Raw genomic sequence first — 17533 nt, forward strand, 5'->3', positions numbered from 1 at the left:
GGATACTTCAACGAGTCAAGTTTCGAGTATTAAAAATCCATACCTCATTGAGTTAGTACAAATCCGGACCCGTGATCAATATAGACCATCTCTACTTGTCATAAGTTTTTTGAGCCACGGGAGGAGTTAGGCTTTGTAACTAGCTTGGTTGTAGCCCTCCGGGCTTTTCTTTTGGGCTCCGATCCCTTACTTTACAAACAAAAGAAAAAAAAAAACTCTGCGCGCGATTTAATTTGGCCTGTTTATTTTATGATTTAAAAATGTATTTGAAAAAAATTAAATTTTTTTATTTTTTTTATTTTAAATTAATATTTTTTGGTATTTTTATATGTTGATATTAAAAATATTTTTTAAAAAATAAAAAAATATTATTTTAATATATTTATAATTAAAAAATATTTTTTAAAACAATTACAAGCACAGCTTGTAATGTGTGGTTAGGCAAATTTAATTTCGAGCAAATGATAAAAGTGTGCAGGATGGTTCAGAATGAGCCCACGACGCAAGAGTCCTGGTAAGAAAGAAATAGTAGATAAACAAAAACCAACCTGTCTTGGGCTCAGCTTGCTTGCACGTGCTAAGATTAGCTTCCACGTGAGAGCCCATGGCAGAGACCTTGCTAGTGGATGCTTGCACTTTCCATGATAGCACTGACCTTGTGATGCCTTGAAAATTCTCGAGTATTAACTTGCAAGACGGCTTTTACTACCCTTTAGTAAAAGCAAACTAAAACTTCCACTTCCTATTCGGCCTAGCAAAAGCCAAATTTGAAGGTCATATATGCATCACTTTTCATCATCATATACCTTACTAGGAGGAGATCTCAACTAGAAAAGTTGCTTCCTTTTTTAAAGAGGACGAGACCTTTCACTCATTTCTAAAAATGTGAGAGATAAAGGTAAAAATCTAAGCCAAAAATAGAGGAAAATGAATGTGCATGCAATTAATGTATAGTTTAAACATATATTGCTTCACCACATTTGAAAATTTGAGCTGATTTTCTTATCACACATATCCCTTTTCATGATAACATACTCTAGTGGAGAATGGTAGAGATATTTTTTGAAAAAGCATAGTCTATCATTTCAATGGCATCCTTTTTTTTATCACCATAGACAATCACTAGATTGTTAGTCTGTGTAGTCCGAGTTGTATTGCATGTAATATATTATATAAAAAAATTAAACTATTTAAAAATTGTCTTGATATAATCTGATTGACTTGATATATTAAAAAATAATTTTGACAACAAGTAAAAACATATTAGATCGATTTAATGTTAACTCAGATTAACTAATCAATCTACATATCAAGTCATAAAATAATAATAATTCAAATAAAATTATAAAACCTAATTTTTTAATAAAAAATCAAATTATAAAGTTAGCAACCAAGTTGTTTTTACTGCAATTAAGGATCTAATCCGAGAACTTTCTTTTTAATGCGGATCTTCTTTATGTTCAATGGCTTTGCCCCACCTAGCTATCAAATCTAACCAGTGTTTCAAAGTGTAAAGGTCTCTATTGTTGGTTTTTTGTTTCATTAAGAGCTGTTTTTGATAAATTAGAATTTGTCCTAAAGAGATTCTTCAACAACGTAAAAGCTTAATTAGTATTAAACCAGTCAAACAATAACTTACTTTTTTTCTATTGTATAGAAGTTTAACTCTACAATGGAATCCAAAGTGGTATCTTTATTAGCCAAAAGCATTAAATTAAACCATAAAAAACACAATACTCGTACGTGTTGAGGATACACCTAATGATCAGAAAGTTTAAGACTGTCCTACTAAACAGGTGTCCTTCAAGGTATTTTGTAAGTGTTTGAAAGTATAGTAATTTTTTTTTAGTGTTTTTTTATTTAAAAATATAATAAAATAATTTTTTAATTTATAAAAATTAAAATTATTTTAATATATTTTTAAATAAAAAAAATATTTTATACCATAATATCAAACACATAAATTTAATAATTATTTTGTATATTTTTATAGAATGAGTGAAGAGAGAGGGAAAGTTTAAAGAGAAAAGGTAGTTAAAATCTTCTCTTTATTTTATGGTTTTCTTTAAAAAAACATACAGGAATGCCTTTTTTATTTTGACAAAAGGGGTTTTAGCATCCCATGTTGCTATGTTCTTGGAGACCCAAAATCAATAGAAAAAAAAACTATTTTAGTAGTTATCATTTTTTGGTTTTCTATATAGCTATCCAACTGAAAATACTCAAAAATTGTCCCTAAGGAAACCCTCTAGTTCATAAAAAAAAAAAAAAAAAAAAGAAAGAAAGAAGAAGATGAGGGAAACCCTAGGGATGAATCTTGAAATTTGAATGGGGACCAGATGTATCATTTATTGGACGTCATCAGAATGTTTCTTTTGCTCATCTTTGTCACATGGAATTTTAATGCATGAGTATGAACTGACCATGATGGATCACATCGCACTGTTGCTTTGAAATCCAATGTAGAAAAATATTCAATTGGTCGGAGCTATCATAGTCCATCTTCACCCTCTTTAGCCAGCTGACAGACATTAAATTCCAAATGTGAAAGTCTTTCAGAAAAGTCGTTATTAATTGTGCTCCTTGTTTCATTTCAAACAGTCCCCCCCCCCCCCCCCCCCCCAATTGTGTATGTCTGGAGAAGTCAAGAAATCACCAAGAATCCGAGAGAGAGAGAGAGAGAGGGAGGGACTGACTATTTCGAGTCAATCACATGTACAGTTCTCTCACCTTTTAGCTTGCAATGTCAAATTTGAGAGAGAGGATTTGTCATTTGAGAGCATAAAAGAAAAGAGAAATATACAGTCTTGTGCAAAACCTCCAAGGAGCTAGAGAGAATCTAGTCTATACGTACAAATGGGATTTTTCACCATTATTTACAATTTCCCAGTGAGAGAACAAGAGCCATGAAGAAATTTGAGACAGAAACAAAGATGGGTTCTTTTTGTTCTTTCTCTTCTTTCATTCTATCTCTTGCACTGTTAACTCTACAACAAGTTTCTGGAAACAATACAGAGCTTCAAGCTTTAATGGAGCTAAAGTCTGCTTTAGACCCAACAAATAAGTATTTAAAGTCATGGACTAGTGATGGGGATCCATGCAGTGGCTTATTTGAGGGTGTGGCGTGCAATGAGCATGGTAATGTCGCTAACATTTCATTGCAGGGAAAGGGACTGTCCGGTACATTATCTCCTGCAGTGGCAGAACTGAAAAGCTTGTCTGGTCTGTACTTGCATTATAATTCATTGTCTGGAGAGATACCAAAGGAGATTGCTGATTTGACTGAGCTGTCAGATCTTTATCTCAATGTGAATAATATTTCTGGGAGTATTCCTCCTGAGATGGGCAACATGGCCTCTCTACAAGGTTGGTTTCAATGTGAATAATATTTAATTTTTTGAAAGAATTTCAGCTTGATTAGTCGAAGAATTAGTAGGTCTCTATATTTCTGTCCTGGTTTTTTTTTGTTTTTGTGTGTGTGTTCATGTGCTTTGTACACACAGACTCTTTACCTTATAAAAATCGAGTCAATGGTATCTCATACGTGAGATGCAGAAGAGAGAGAATTTAGTTTAGCTTGCAAATTTCTGGGCTCCATAATCTGAATGTCTTTGACCATGAAAGAAAGTAAGCACTCATTTCTTCGGTTGATTGGTATGTCAAAAAAAAAAAACTGAAAGAAGCAATGCTACAATTAAGCAGAAATTATTTTGTTTTGGCAGCATAGTTTTATGGAGAAGATAGTTAAAAGTTAGCTCACCTGGCTCATCTTTTATCAAGCACGCACCCTGTTTGTACTCTTTTGGCAATTAGACATTTATGGAAAAAGAACTGTTCTAAGAATAGATAATTTGAAAGCTTGCTAACAGAAATTATTTAGATATTGCATTTGACACAACTGAGTGGGATTTCTTAGATGATCGTCTTCCAGTTCACCAAAGTGATCAATCGATAAGCCATACTTTAACTTTCCTTTTCTCACATTTTATCATAAAACAAGCATACCACTAGATTTGGCTGTCTATATTGTGTACCTAGTAGTCAAAATCAATGGCGTAGAACAATCCTAATTGCTGCTCATTATTTAAGATGGCCCTGCTCATCTCTTTTGTTTCAGTTCTGATTAATTGGGTATTTCTTTGTTTTGTAGTTTTAGAGCTATGTTGTAACCAGCTCGCAGGGAACATACCACCAGAGATGGGGTCCTTGAAGAGGCTAAGCGTCCTAGCATTGCAGTATAATAGACTAACTGATCAAATTCCTGCCAGCTTAGGGACCCTGGGAATGTTGAAAATGCTTTATATGAGTTTTAATCACTTGTCAGGGTCAATTCCTCAAGGAATAGCTAACATTCCACAGATGGAGGTGCTGGATGTCCGAAGCAATTCTCTTTCTGGAATTGTCCCTTCTGGTAAGCATATTTGTCTAACCTTTGCGTAGTTATGCTTTACTTCTGCAATTTTTTTGTTTCTCATGTGTCTCATCTTCCAAGTAATAGCCAATGGCATTCTGTATGCATTTTCGTTCCTCGTATTCTTTTGTTATGCATATTGAGCCAGACTGATTTTGTTTTTAACGATAATTGAAAATGAAGCTTTGAAGAGATTAAATGGAGGATTTCAGTTCGAGAACAACCCAGGTTTATGTGGAACTGGATTTCCTCTATTGAGAGCTTGCAATGCTGTTTTTGATATCAACCAAGTTGGCCCCTTGGGACCTATTGCAAATAATACTGCTCAAAAAGTTATCCCCCAGTCTGAAATTCTTCAGGCACATTGCCACCAAACCCATTGTTCAAATTCATCAAAACTTCCACAGGCCGCCATTGTTGCTGGGGTTATTACAGTCACTGTCACGTTGATGGGTGCTGGATTTCTGATCATTATCCTCTATCGCCGGAAGAAACAAAAGATTGGGAATACATCTGATTTTTCTGAAGGGCGGCTAAGCACCCACCAGGCTAAGGAGTTCCACAGGGCTGGTGCCTCTCCACTTGTAAGTCTCGAGTATTCTAATGGGTGGGACCCATTAGGTGACAGTCGAAATGGCATTGAAATCTCTGGAGAGCATCTAAATAACTTTAGATTCAACCTGGAGGAGATCGAGTCTGCTACCCAGTGCTTTTCTGAGGTGAATGTACTGGGAAAGAGCAGCTTCTCGACTGTCTACAAAGGAATTCTCAGAGATGGTTCTCTTGTAGCTATTAGGAGCATCAATTTAACCAGCTGTAAACCTGAAGAAGCTGAGTTTGTGAAAGGTTTAGACTTGCTAACATCCTTGAGACATAATAACCTCACTCGGCTGCGAGGTTTTTGCTGCTCTAGGGGCAGGGGTGAATGTTTTCTTATCTATGATTTTGCTCCCAGGGGAGATCTGTCAAGATATCTTGATTTAGAAGATGGAAGTAATCAAGTTCTTGACTGGTCTACAAGAGTTTATATTATCAATGGCATAGCGAAAGGTCAGTTTTATTCTCATTTTCTGCTGCTACTCGTTATTCTATTTGATTTCTACAGTATTCTGCCTCAAAAGCTGCAGTAAGTCAGAAATTTAGGTGGATAGAAGAAATGCTTAGTAGATGAAAAAGTGCAATGGAAAATATTGACGTTCATGTTTCCATCTCTAATTTTTGTAGCCTTGTTCAATTGTGAAAACTTAGGTTTCTGCATCTTCCCATTAAAGGTTTGCCTTAAAATACTAAATCAAATCTTGAATCTTGTTCTGCAGATTCAAATGAAATGCCACATGCGATATAAGATTAAAATTCCTTCCAACTTTGAGTTTCTAGACACTTATTCTGTCCTTTATTTTCAATCAGGTATTAGATATTTGCACAGCAGTGAAGAGAACAAACCTGTCATGATTCATCGAAGAATATCTGTTGAGAAAGTCCTCCTTGACGAGCAGTTCAACCCATTAATCGCAGACTCTGGCCTCGCCAAGCTTCTAGCAGATGACGTTGTCTTCTCAACTATCAAAACCAGTGCTGCCATGGGATACCTAGCTCCAGAATATGTAACCACGGGGCTTTTTACGGAAAAGAGTGATATATATGCATTTGGAGTGATCATCCTCCAAATCCTATCCGGTAAACAGATGCTGTACTCCAAATCAATGCGATTGGCTGCTGCATGTTGCATGTACGATGACTTCGTTGACACAAGTCTCCAAGGAAACTTCTCTGAATCTGAGGCAGCTAAGCTGGCAAAAATTGCACTGGCTTGCACCGACGAGCTCCCTGACCATAGGCTGGCCATGAAGGAAGTGATTCAAGAGCTGAACCTAAGCAATGCTGGTTCTTAACGGCCATGTTTCTGTATAACACATAAATTACTCTATCATGTGACCAAGGAGACCTTAACAGCGCAGCTCCTGTGAATACCGCCGATATTGCACTTTGTCCTTTGATTGGAGACGAATGCGTACCAGAAATCAGAAAAGATGGTTCCCTGTAGAGATGGAGTTGGTTGATGAGAGTCTCTCCAAAAATTCCTGTAATTTTAAACCTGATTATTTTTTTTTAATTTAGCTCTCTAAGAAGCTGTTATAGCGCCTTGTAAACTACATCTATGGAAAAGAGTATTTTGTTATCATCACCGGAGAGACTACCGTTGAGTATATCTCCCAGCATTTTTCTATTATTGTAAGTGAACATGCTCTATATAACACTAATTTTTTACATGTAAAATATATTTATTATTAATAATTTTAGTTCTGTCAAATAAGATGATTAGAACAAGGAAGCATTCAACTTCTATGCCTACGTGCTCGGGAATGGAGAATTATTTATCGAGTGTAAATAAACAAATACTTTTGTGTTCTTGTGATTTTGAAAGTAAGAGGCTCAGACAGACATGCATCTACAGGCGACCTGCCACCATCCTTGGTCTGAAGCAGTTCTTTCTTCCGGCAGCTCGTCATAGCTTTCTGGTAATTTACATCATGTCTGGTGCAAACATTCAGGTTATCAGGACAAACGGGAAGAGAAGCAAACATTAATTAAAAAAAAATCTAAGATTCATCACTCAAACACTATAGCCCAGGACATAAAATATTACGGATTAAAATAGTGTTTTTATGATTTTATCATTCTTAAAAAAACTAAGTGTTCACAGTAATGAATAGATTTATCCTGTGTTACTTCTCAAAAACTCAATCTATAAGGTATTTTATATTTTATATCATTCCTTTCATCCTTAGTGAAAGTATCATTCTTTTCATCCTTGGTTAAGTCACTAATAAAAGGTTCACAACCCTTCTTCTTCCTAATTAAAACAGAATCTTTACAGGAGGCTTTAGTGTTGGGAGTTTCCAAGACATAACTACTATCCATGAAGTCCAGACCATCAAGCTCTTGTATCTCATTCGTGGAGTCCGAGCCTTTAAATTATAAAAATATAACAGTCAATTCTTATTTATAGATTTTGTTAAATTTACACTTCAAGAACAAAAAAAAAAGTGATTGGTTTGATCATGAAAAAAGCAAATGGTTATACAATTTTTATTTTTTTTTTTTCATTTTGAGTTTTTATATTGTTTGCTAAAGATTGAGTTTCATAATTTATTTTAATTTACTTTATATAAGTTATCCAGGTCTCATGACTCGAGTCATAAATTAATTTTTTTTTTTTTTTTAATTTTTTTTTTAATATTGGGTTATTAAAATTGATCTTAATAAATTATTTTTTATGGAGTTATCCTAATCTTATAACTTAAGTTTTTTTGGTCCTTTTTTAATTAATTTTTTTTTAATTTTATCCTTCAACAATTGGATTAATTGAGAATTGAACTTTATAATTTTTTTTTTTTTTTTCTATAAAGTTATCTTTTTCTAATGACTTGGATCGCTGGTTAACCTGAATTAATTGAGGTTATTTTTTTGTATTCTTTTTAGATGATTTTTTTTTAGTTTTATTTTCAAGATTAAGTTTATTAAGAATTGAGTTTTATAATTTTTTTTGATTTGTTTTCTATAAAGTCATTAGTCTCATGACCTGTTTTGGGTTTGAAAGTTAATTTAGTTTGTTTGAATTTTTTTTTTTTTAATATTTAATATTAAGTTGATTTAGAATTGAGTTTTATAATTTATTTTGAATTTTTTATAAAGTTATCATGATCTTATTACTCAAATCATGATTTAATGATTAATCAACTCGAATTTAATAAATTAGCGTCTTAATATTTTTTAAAGAAAGATATCATAATGAAATTTTTTAAACCATACTATATTTTTAGTGGATATATTAAATTCACCAAGTCATAGATAAACCTTAAATAATTTTAAACTTAAGGGAAAAAAAACACGTTAACATTGGCGGAATATATTTTTATATTAAAAAAATTAATCAGACTTCGTACTATGTCACAGGCGATCTAGCAAATGAACGAATCGTGGTCAAGAAGAAAATACTTACTGTTATGAGTTATCAATGTCCAGATCAGATCATCAAGAATGGGTGCATACATGACGTGGAATTCGAACCGACATCATCATGATGACTTGATATTAAATGCTGAGGTCAACATCATTGGCGGCCAGTACTCGTTAAGAAATGTGTTTAGACTTTTTTTAAGAAATCGTATTGTCTTTGGGATTATACGGACACGGCTACCTGCCCTCCTTGGCCTCATCTTCTGGAAGCCTCCTTTTTCTGTTTTTCTCAAAAAACAACAGCCCCCCTCCCTCCCTACCAGAAACCAGTCTCATTTTCACCCATTCTTTTTTCTCAAATATATTTTTTATTTTGTAAAATTTATTTTAATATTAACACATCAAAATAATTTAAAAAAATATAAAAATTAATTTAAAATAAAAAAATACAATTGAACAGCAGAAACAAACCTTTTTTAATATTTTTAAATCATTTTAATATATCAATATTAAAAATAAATTTTAAAAATTAAAAAATATTATTTTAATATATTATCAAATAAAAAAAACTTTAAAATATAATTTCTATATACCGACTATCCCTCTTGAATTTCCCCGACCTCTGTCAAATTTCATAGGCTTAGTAAAAAAAAAGCGCAACATGGCTAATCCAATGGCTGCCAGCTGGGGACTCAAACCCTTTTTGAATTAATGACTTATACGTGTAATCTTGTAGATGCGCACGAGATGATCTTATTCTAATTAACTCGTTAAACTCATAATTTTTAAAATAAATTGGTTGGAATTAATTTTTTTTATTTTATTATATGATAAAAATAAAAAATTAATTTATAATAATCCTATATTAAATAATAAAATTATATATATATATATAAATACAATATGAAAAAGGTGAAATTAAAAAAAAAAAAGAGTTAATAAAAATACTAAATGGCTTATTAAAAAAAGGCATGGACGGGGCACTTGGATATGAGACAATCTCGCGTGCTGGGCCCCACGTTTAGAACCCGCAACCTCTCATAAATTAACATTACGCGTTTTGTTAGTGTTAATACTCGAGAGAAAGAAAGGAAAAAATAATGTCACCTGTCAATAACAACTAGTAATTTCTGAATAAAAAGACGGTCCTCTGAGCAACTGACCTTTCTAGAGATCCCAATAACAAGGTTAATTTACATTAGTATTGTTATTAAATTTGTTACAACAATTCAAATTTAAAAATTATAAATTTAATTTTTTTTTTAGCTTAAATTTTAAATTAAACTATTTGAGATTGTCCCGACATGACATATTAACTGAGTAGGTTCAAATGAAAAAAAAAAGTAACAAATAAGGTTTATCTTAATTAACTCATTAAACTTATGATTTAAAAATAAATTGGTCAGAATTAATTTTTTTGATTTTATTATATAATAAAAATAAAAAAAAACAATTTATAATAAATCTATATTAAATAATAAAATTCAATTTATATAAAAAAAATACAATATGAAAAGACGTTCCTCTGAGCAAATGACCTTTTGAAAGATCCCAATACCAAGGTTAATTTACATTAGTAATATTCTAATGATGATGCTAATCCTAATCCACCACACGTTGGATTTGCGCGGTTTAATGTCAACGGTCCAATGAAAACCACTTCCTTGGACACGTTCTGTCTCAAATAAAAAGGCATGAAAGGCCAAACCATACATCAAATTCTTCTGCAAGGTCAACTGCAAAGCGAAACACAACTTGAACAGAGAATACGGAATGAAGCTAGTCTGGTCACCTGAAACGGCGTTAAAGGCCTACATCGATACTGTCAAATCTGTAAGCAAAGCAACTCTCTTGATTATCTTACACAATTAATTGCAATTCATATTCATGGGTTTTAATCTGTTTGCAGTGTGAGGTTTTCCAAGAATCCAGTGTGGCTGAGCTTATTTCAGCCACGGCTGCAGGATGGAACGCCAAACTTATAGTTGAAACATGGTCACAAGGTGGAATTCTTGCCACAAGTATTGGTCTAGCCATAGCCAGCCGCCACACAGGTGGAAGACACGTTTGTGTTGTGCCTGATGAGCTATCAAGATCAGAATATGAGGAAGCCATGGCAGAGGCTGGGATGTCACCGGAAATTATTGTCGGGGAAGCAGAAGAAGTGGTGGAGGGGCTGTCGGGCATCGACTTCTTGGTGGTGGATTCACGGCAAAGGGATTATGCAAGAGTATTGAGGCTGACAAAGCTGAGCAGCAGGGGAGCAGTTTTGGTGTGCAAGAATGCTAGTTCAAGGAACGGATCGAGTTTTATATGGAGAAATGTCATTGATGATGGATCGCGACGACTTGTGCGTTCTGTATTTCTTCCAGTAGGGAAGGGATTGGATATTGCACATGTAGCAACCGGCGGGGGCAGTTCTAGTAATTCAGGCAAGGATGAAAGCCGATGGATCAAGCATGTTGATAGACAATCAGGAGAGGAGTACGTTATCCGAAAGTGATCGATCCCCATGGAAATGATCTTGATGTTCTTCAGTTTTGTGCATAGAAATTTCCCTTTTTCCTGCCTCTTTTCCATTTCCTTAGCAAACAATTACTTGTACAGATAAAACTTTGAAGAAGAAAAAGCAGAGAGAAATTAATTACTTTTGATTCTTTTTTAATATTGCCTCGTTGTCTCTTTTCACCCTCTTCCTTCCTCTGTAACCCCACCGCTAAATAGTGCAGGGATTTTCTGATGAAATTACACAGGAACTTCCATACTGTTACCCGATAATTTTATATTAACTGTCGTTTTGAATCGCAAGAATTTTGATGTCAAACAGACACGTGCGCACCAGCTATCTGAGAGAAAGAACTACAAAGGGTGGGGAATAAATTTGCTTAGCTTTTTTCTTCCCAGGAAGAAAGCGTGCTAATGACTTTGCAAGTTGTGAAATATCGAATAGCAAATGCAATGTGAACAGGAAAACATACCAGTGAAACCACTCCACAAGAATCAAAATCTAAAGCTGTAAAAAGTTTTAGTGTGTATACTGTATCTATTCAATAGCCTAGAATGGCCAGTCATCAAAGCAACTGATGCCTTCTGGCATAGTTATTTTCATCACGACACAGATTTATCGATGCTTTACATATATTCCTCCATGGAACATGTACAAGGAGCAAAGTAAACATGTAACCGCACTGATGATCCTAAACTCTAAACAACAGTAAGTGACAGGGCGTCGACTAAAATTGCTCCAAGATTGATAGGTTACAAATAAACAAATTAGTCCCAGCTGTCCCGACTTCTTCTAAAAGCCTTCTTGTCTGAAAGGGCTTTCTTACTTTTCAGTCGCTTCTGTTCTCCGATAGCAGCCCTATTGAAACATGGAGATTTTAATAAAAGTCAATCCTGATGCTTTCACAATCTAATCACGCTGACTCAAATTAGACAACAAGGAATGTTGCATAGAGAAATCCAGATGTTTCTCAGAAACCACCAAGGGTTTTAAAATAAATAAGGGAAGAAGGTAGCAGAGCAAAAGAGTAGATGCAATTGGAAAATACAGATGGTCAGAGCACTTACATCTTGGCAATTTTCTTCTTTTGCTCTTCAGAAGGGGGTGGTGGAACATAAGAAGCCACGTCAATGATTGCCTGTTAGCTCATCAAACCAGGAACAACTAAGAAATACAGTGGTAGAAAATGTGATGGAAATATCAAGAAAGGAAATATTTAACAGCATGTTACATGGTGATACAGCTTAGATCAACTGCACGAGTTCAGAATTGTTGAAACATAGGGCAAGCTCCTTTCATTTATGTGTCAGACACTAATAGGTCTGCGATCTCATGAATAGTGTTTATGATAGAAAGCAATGCATGATTGTTTTGCATTTAAAAGCAGCAAACTATCACAGAATCTTTGATACCTGTAGCTTTGCCAAAGCATCATCAATGTTGCCCCTGAGGAAAAGCAGCAGAATCAAACCAATTGTATAGCGGCAAATAGGAAAAAGGGATAACAGAAAAGAAACAAGGAACAGAAACTAACTTCTGTGTTCTAGTCTTTGTCGAAGAAATCACAATCTCGCCATCCTTGTTAATGCGATTCTTTTCCTGTTCATAAACAGAACAAATATTGAAGAAAGACTGCATGACCAAAACCACAAAGCATTGATGATTTAGATGAATTAATAGAAGGCACAGCTGAGTTTCCAAAAGAATGGATTTATCTAATTTATTTAATTTCAAGTTCTCCAATGGGAGAGGGGGGTGTACTAAGGTGGTCTCATGTACCCCTACCGATCCTTATATAGAGCTGACTATCTTGCTCCTGCCTGACCACAAAAGTGAAACCAGACACGTTGATGACATTACCATTTGCATAATCCTCTCTCTGATCCTTTCACTTAGCCAATATGCATTTTTAACATTGAAGCGCATGTCCACCTTGGTGTTAACTGTAAATACAGTTATGAAACCAGGATTAGGAATCACAGGACACCCAGGATTAGGGATCATAAGACATCAGAGGGGAAGAGAACAGACCTTTGTTTACGTTCTGACCGCCAGGCCCACCACTTCTTGCAAAACTCACACTAACATGGTCTGCATGTACATATAAGTTGAGCTAAAAATTTACTCATAACACAATGAACAGGAATTTATCATAAAGATTGGGTGTTAGGTGAAATCCCAAGATATAAAGGGCTTTTACTTGAGGTAATGTGTTAAAAAATAATATAAATTATATCTTGGGATTTCACCCAACAACTTAAGTTTTCGAGTTGAAATGATAATTCTTTAACATACTCTAATACACTTACAAAAAGCAACAGAATCAGCATCAAGCTAATATTGAATCCAAGAAGGGTAGATTCTCATTGTAGATTCTCATCCAAGATTTAATGAATTATCAATAGTCTAGCTAATTAGTACTAACCAGGCAACAAATTCCTTGTAGATATAATTTTTTCACCAACAAAATTTTTAGCCAGGCAATGAAACCTTGCTACAACGAGCTCCAATGACATTTCTGCATGGCTTTTATTCAGCAAGGCCAAAAGTAGGATCAATGATTAGTACGCCACAATAACCAGTTATCACAGTGCTTCAATTAAAGCACTGGCCATCACCAGAGTTTTACAGAGCCCATAAAGTCAAAACAGTAAAAAGAAAACCCACCCTACTAAACTTATATAATCATTTAGTTTTGATTCACTTATTTTCACCAATAATTAAGTTTAAGATTGTTGAATTAAGCTCGTCTCAAGCTCTACTGGGTTAATTACGACTAATGAAGCGGGGAAAAAACCCTTAACCAGATAGATGAATTAGAGCAAGTAAATTGAGCTAGATACCATCTATTTGCTTTTCATTTCTTCAATGTCTTCATTATTTCAGTCTATTACAGTTAAAAAGCAAACTGCAGATTAGAGGAAAAAAAATTAAACGTAAACTAAAAAAGATTTTTTTTAAAAAAAGTGATTAATCCTTTGTGTGATTTCTAAACAAAGCGAATGATTGAAAATACCAAGTGTAATTTTTGGAGGCGGCTCGTTTCCAGCGGCGCTGGCACGCTCCTCAGCTTCTTGCAGTAACTGTTGAACCTGAGACAGCCGAGAGGATACCTTCTTGTCATCGGAAGCCGCACATTTAATCCGGCTGAAGCTGATTTCCCGATTTGGTACTTTAAGGTTAGCCCAGCGCAAGTTGCCTAATGTTCTACTAACAGAAGAGGAAGGCACTGGTGGTATTAGCAGATGATCGAGGAAAACTTGTTTGAGGATCATGTTGGTTGAGGTTCTGATAACTGCCATTTTTGTTGTTTGGTTTTTTAAGCGAGTGAAACCTGTTACATGTGAGATTTGTGGCCGTGTTTGAATTTTAGATCTAGTGGCTCGTGGCCTTCTCACCAGCTATGCGGCCCAGATTGACCACAGGCCTCCTCGACGTGGCAACATTGACCATTTTTTTCGGGGAGCCATATTTTCGTTCATTATTTATTTATTTATTTGTAAAATTCAGATTTGCAGTGCAATTCACTCCTTAAAATGAATCTAGCTTTGAGACTCCGCCAGGAGGCAATCCCATCTCAGAAGTCAGAACACGAAGGTGGTAAGATAAAAACAAAAGCTGCTCATCAACGAGTTTGAGAAGAATTCGTTAGCAATGAAATCATCTCAAAAGTGTTTTGAGATATTATCATTAACATATCAAAAGCTAAGGTAAAATACGATATGGAAGAAAGGTGAATATCTCAATACAATAATGCATGGATAGAGAAATCACCGATGGCAATCATGTAAGATGAACTTTAATCACCATCTTAATCTACTGCGGCTGATGCATATAACTGATTAATGAAAAGGTACAACCACTTCCTATCCCCCATTCTACTACAGGTAGACGAGCATGGAAAAGTGGGAAATGCACTAGAAGCATATTTGATGTGTCTCCTCGATTCTTAATTGTTAGGTTTCCATCGAGGATAACTGTTCATGTCTTTGACGTCTGATGAACCTTTCCTCCTTCCCGACTTCTGTATGTGTGAAGATCCTGCCCCAACCGTGGTGTCTGGCACTATTCTCTTAGAGTGCTGTGATCCTTCGGAGGAAGGAAGAGCCCAGCCTCCTCCTCTTGCCTGTGCATTCTGTCCACTGCTGCGAGTCCCTATATCTCAAAATTATACAGCGAATCAGCAAGGTAAACCTCAAGAAAATGATATAACAACATCCAAACCACTGCAACTACAAAAGATTTTCTGCTCTGTTGCAATGACAGCCAATGTATGTTAGAAGTCACCACAAATGTTAATGTTGTCATCCCCGCTCAGTCCAAATTAACAATCGGTTGGCTACATTCACAAATTCATCTAACACATGCACATATTATTTAATTGGTGGGACGCCGTTTTTATGTGCATTTCTACATCTGAAAACAGACATGTGAACAAACACAGACTATCTACAAAGATAAAAGCAAAGTTCAAGTACAAATGCATACCTAAATATACAGGATTATATCCCCAGCGGTTTCAACCACAACAACTACCCTACACATAATTCTAAGCTCATGGATTGGGATGATTTATCAGCCAGTAAAATAAGAACTAGCTGAAATTTGACAAAGATCTTGTATACCTTTACACTACCGAGGTAAAGTGTGAACTTCTCTCCCTCACCCTGATACAGATGAACTATATTAGCATGCACAAGCACAAATTTCTTCTTGGAACAAAACTAAAATGAACCCACCCTCATGTTCTAGAGGGCAGTTTTGTATGCCCGGTCTATCAAAGACCACGCCCATGTGGATTATGTGCACAGTTGCCACTCAATTTTTATAGAGCTGCATCTATTCAGCAGCCACTCACATGAATCACAAAAGACGATATACAGTGAAAAAAATGTTCACATGTCTGTCAAACTTCAATTGCACATCCTGATTACAGCAAATAAGTAGCTTGCTAAAAAATTGGGGGGGGGGGGGATCTTAAGACGAAAGACATCTTATCATGCAAGAAAAGGCGTGCATTTCAAAGCAGCCAAAGCAACTTACCCGTGTTATCAATGCCAGTGAAACTTCCAGTCCATCCAGGCAAATGCTTTCCAGCATTTCCCTTCCAAGCTTCTTCAAAACCAGAGAGCTCATCTTGTAACACAAAGATCACAAGCTTCAACTTGGTCATTTTGGGTGCTTAAATATGAATCATGACAGGATAGATAGCGTGACTACATACCTTCATTAAGATTGTGCAATGTCTGCATTGTATCCACCCTTCCATCCGATTTAAGCTTCCTTGTAAAGCTATGGCCCTATAAAATCAATCCAAAATGTCGCAACACATTCTATACATCAAAAATGCAAAATGTTGAAGGTAGGAATATCAAAACGATCATTAGCTGTAATATTGAACAAGCAAATACCTTATTGTGAAGTCCTCTAGACACTCTGTGAGTTGCTTGGCCAGTAGCACTATCAGCTTCTTTGCTTTCTTCGAAAGTCACCTGTTCCACAAGGACAAATAAATAACAGAACTAAAGAAACAACTGCAAACATATCTCAAAATAAAATTACTCACTCCATCACTTCCTGCCCTCCTTGTAATGGACGAAGTGTAGTAAGCTCCATTTGCACCACCATGAGTGACAGTAGAGCTCTGAAAAGTGAACCTGCGTCCTTGGGGTTGTGACTCAATGCCATTGAATCTACTATAATCATTTCTATACTGCAAGTGCTTGCTCTTTCTCACTGCAACAAGAAGAACGAACATATATACTTGTTTACGCACTCTGACAACATTATCAGCAGCAAAATAGATAAGATACCACGCTCTACAACACATAATACAAGAAGACATCTCACCTTCAGCTTCATCATCTGGATCCTCAACAAACGGCTCCTTGCTCCGCCTACCATGTTTTCTAGGATTCTCTTTCTTCTCTTCATCTCCTTCAGTTTTTTCGTTGTCAGAATCTAGCTCTTCAATAATCGGCCCCCTTGATTTCTTCGGCTCTGGAACTTGTTGCTCGATATATCCAGAAGGATGCATGTTGTCAAAAGGAGATGGATGCATATTAGCGAAAGGATTTCCACTGGAACCAAAGAAACTCGACTCGAGCAGACCTCCGAACGGACGCGTGAAGAACGGGTCATCAAATGGATCCCTTCCACCGAAAAAACCAGAGAGCAAACTTCTCTGGCTCCCAAAACCACTAAAAGGGCCACCATTACCAAAGAAAGGATCTCTGTTAACCCTGCCTCCTTGCATTTTCAAACAAACACAATACAACACCTGAAAAGAATAGTAAAACGCTATTCAATTTCAAAGAAAAAATCCGAATTTTGAATGATCGAAGTGTACAGCGATCATAATTTCCATCGCCACATTTATAATTACCATAATTAGCACTTAATTCTGTTTAAGAAAGAAAAAGGCACTTCATGCAAAAAAAAAAAAAAACAACAAGGCACTGATCAAAATACAAAACCCTGGAAACCAGAGAGGGGGAGAGAGTACCTTCAAAGAGGTTTAATGATGACAAATTGGAGAGATTCGAAGAGAATCAAATCCTAAGCAGGAACTCTTTGATAAAGTTTTTCGTGAATTTAAATGTTGAACTGACTCTGGAAATGTGAGGGAAGGGAGGAAGAAGGTTCTAGTATGCCCG

At 35.5% G+C, this 17533-nt stretch overlaps 4 protein-coding genes across 4 annotated transcripts; 2 read left to right on the plus strand and 2 right to left on the minus strand.

Moving 5' to 3' along the window:
* The first annotated feature begins 2638 nt into the window (after positions 1-2638).
* On the plus strand, positions 2639-6708 carry LOC118028561 (proline-rich receptor-like protein kinase PERK9). Its single transcript, XM_035032181.2, has 4 exons — positions 2639-3366; positions 4151-4411; positions 4595-5461; positions 5819-6708. The coding sequence occupies exons 1-4, from the start codon at positions 2907-2909 to the stop codon at positions 6301-6303; spliced, it is 2073 nt and encodes a 690-aa protein (XP_034888072.1). The 5' UTR covers positions 2639-2906; the 3' UTR covers positions 6304-6708.
* Positions 6709-10060: 3352 nt separating this feature from the next.
* LOC118028560 (uncharacterized) lies at positions 10061-11036 on the plus strand. The gene is made up of 2 exons (XM_035032180.2): positions 10061-10204; positions 10281-11036. The coding sequence occupies exons 1-2, from the start codon at positions 10145-10147 to the stop codon at positions 10872-10874; spliced, it is 654 nt and encodes a 217-aa protein (XP_034888071.1). The 5' UTR covers positions 10061-10144; the 3' UTR covers positions 10875-11036.
* A 343-nt stretch (positions 11037-11379) lies between these two features.
* On the minus strand, positions 11380-14223 carry LOC118028559 (uncharacterized). Its single transcript, XM_035032179.2, has 7 exons — positions 13894-14223; positions 12909-12968; positions 12738-12820; positions 12412-12476; positions 12290-12323; positions 11945-12015; positions 11380-11735 (listed from the first exon to the last, which is right to left on the minus strand). Exons 1-7 carry the CDS (start codon positions 14177-14179, stop codon positions 11645-11647), a joined length of 690 nt encoding a protein of 229 aa, XP_034888070.1. The 5' UTR covers positions 14180-14223; the 3' UTR covers positions 11380-11644.
* Positions 14224-14525: 302 nt separating this feature from the next.
* LOC118028558 (uncharacterized) lies at positions 14526-17530 on the minus strand. The gene is made up of 7 exons (XM_035032178.2): positions 17383-17530; positions 16728-17157; positions 16444-16613; positions 16289-16369; positions 16102-16177; positions 15921-16013; positions 14526-15032 (listed from the first exon to the last, which is right to left on the minus strand). The coding sequence occupies exons 2-7, from the start codon at positions 17131-17133 to the stop codon at positions 14827-14829; spliced, it is 1032 nt and encodes a 343-aa protein (XP_034888069.1). The 5' UTR covers positions 17134-17157; positions 17383-17530; the 3' UTR covers positions 14526-14826.
* Between the last annotated feature and the right edge of the window lie 3 nt (positions 17531-17533).

The sequence above is a fragment of the Populus alba genome, chromosome 3 (genome assembly GCF_005239225.2).
Source record: "Populus alba chromosome 3, ASM523922v2, whole genome shotgun sequence".
In the NCBI taxonomy this organism is placed as follows: domain Eukaryota; kingdom Viridiplantae; phylum Streptophyta; class Magnoliopsida; order Malpighiales; family Salicaceae; genus Populus; species Populus alba.

What these genes read in the sequence shown, in the direction of transcription:
- LOC118028559 (XM_035032179.2), bottom strand. Translation starts at nt 14,179, where the DNA reads ATGGCAGTTATCAGAACCTCAACCAACATGATCCTCAAACAAGTTTTC. An exon ending in CGGTCAGAACGTAAACAAAG is followed by an intron (nt 12,821 to 12,908) that starts GTCTGTTCTCTT and finishes CTGTATTTACAG; the next exon opens with TTAACACCAAGGTGGACATG. An exon ending in ACAAAGACTAGAACACAGAA is followed by an intron (nt 12,324 to 12,411) that starts GTTAGTTTCTGT and finishes GCTTTTCCTCAG; the next exon opens with GGGCAACATTGATGATGCTT.
- LOC118028560 (XM_035032180.2), top strand. Translation starts at nt 10,145, where the DNA reads ATGAAGCTAGTCTGGTCACCTGAAACGGCGTTAAAGGCCTACATCGAT. An exon ending in ACATCGATACTGTCAAATCT is followed by an intron (nt 10,205 to 10,280) that starts GTAAGCAAAGCA and finishes ATCTGTTTGCAG; the next exon opens with TGTGAGGTTTTCCAAGAATC.
- LOC118028561 (XM_035032181.2), top strand. Translation starts at nt 2,907, where the DNA reads ATGAAGAAATTTGAGACAGAAACAAAGATGGGTTCTTTTTGTTCTTTC. An exon ending in CAACATGGCCTCTCTACAAG is followed by an intron (nt 3,367 to 4,150) that starts GTTGGTTTCAAT and finishes TTTGTTTTGTAG; the next exon opens with TTTTAGAGCTATGTTGTAAC. An exon ending in TATCAATGGCATAGCGAAAG is followed by an intron (nt 5,462 to 5,818) that starts GTCAGTTTTATT and finishes ATTTTCAATCAG; the next exon opens with GTATTAGATATTTGCACAGC.
- LOC118028558 (XM_035032178.2), bottom strand. Translation starts at nt 17,133, where the DNA reads ATGCAAGGAGGCAGGGTTAACAGAGATCCTTTCTTTGGTAATGGTGGC. An exon ending in GGAGGGCAGGAAGTGATGGA is followed by an intron (nt 16,370 to 16,443) that starts GTGAGTAATTTT and finishes CTTGTGGAACAG; the next exon opens with GTGACTTTCGAAGAAAGCAA. An exon ending in ATTGCACAATCTTAATGAAG is followed by an intron (nt 16,014 to 16,101) that starts GTATGTAGTCAC and finishes TTGTGTTACAAG; the next exon opens with ATGAGCTCTCTGGTTTTGAA.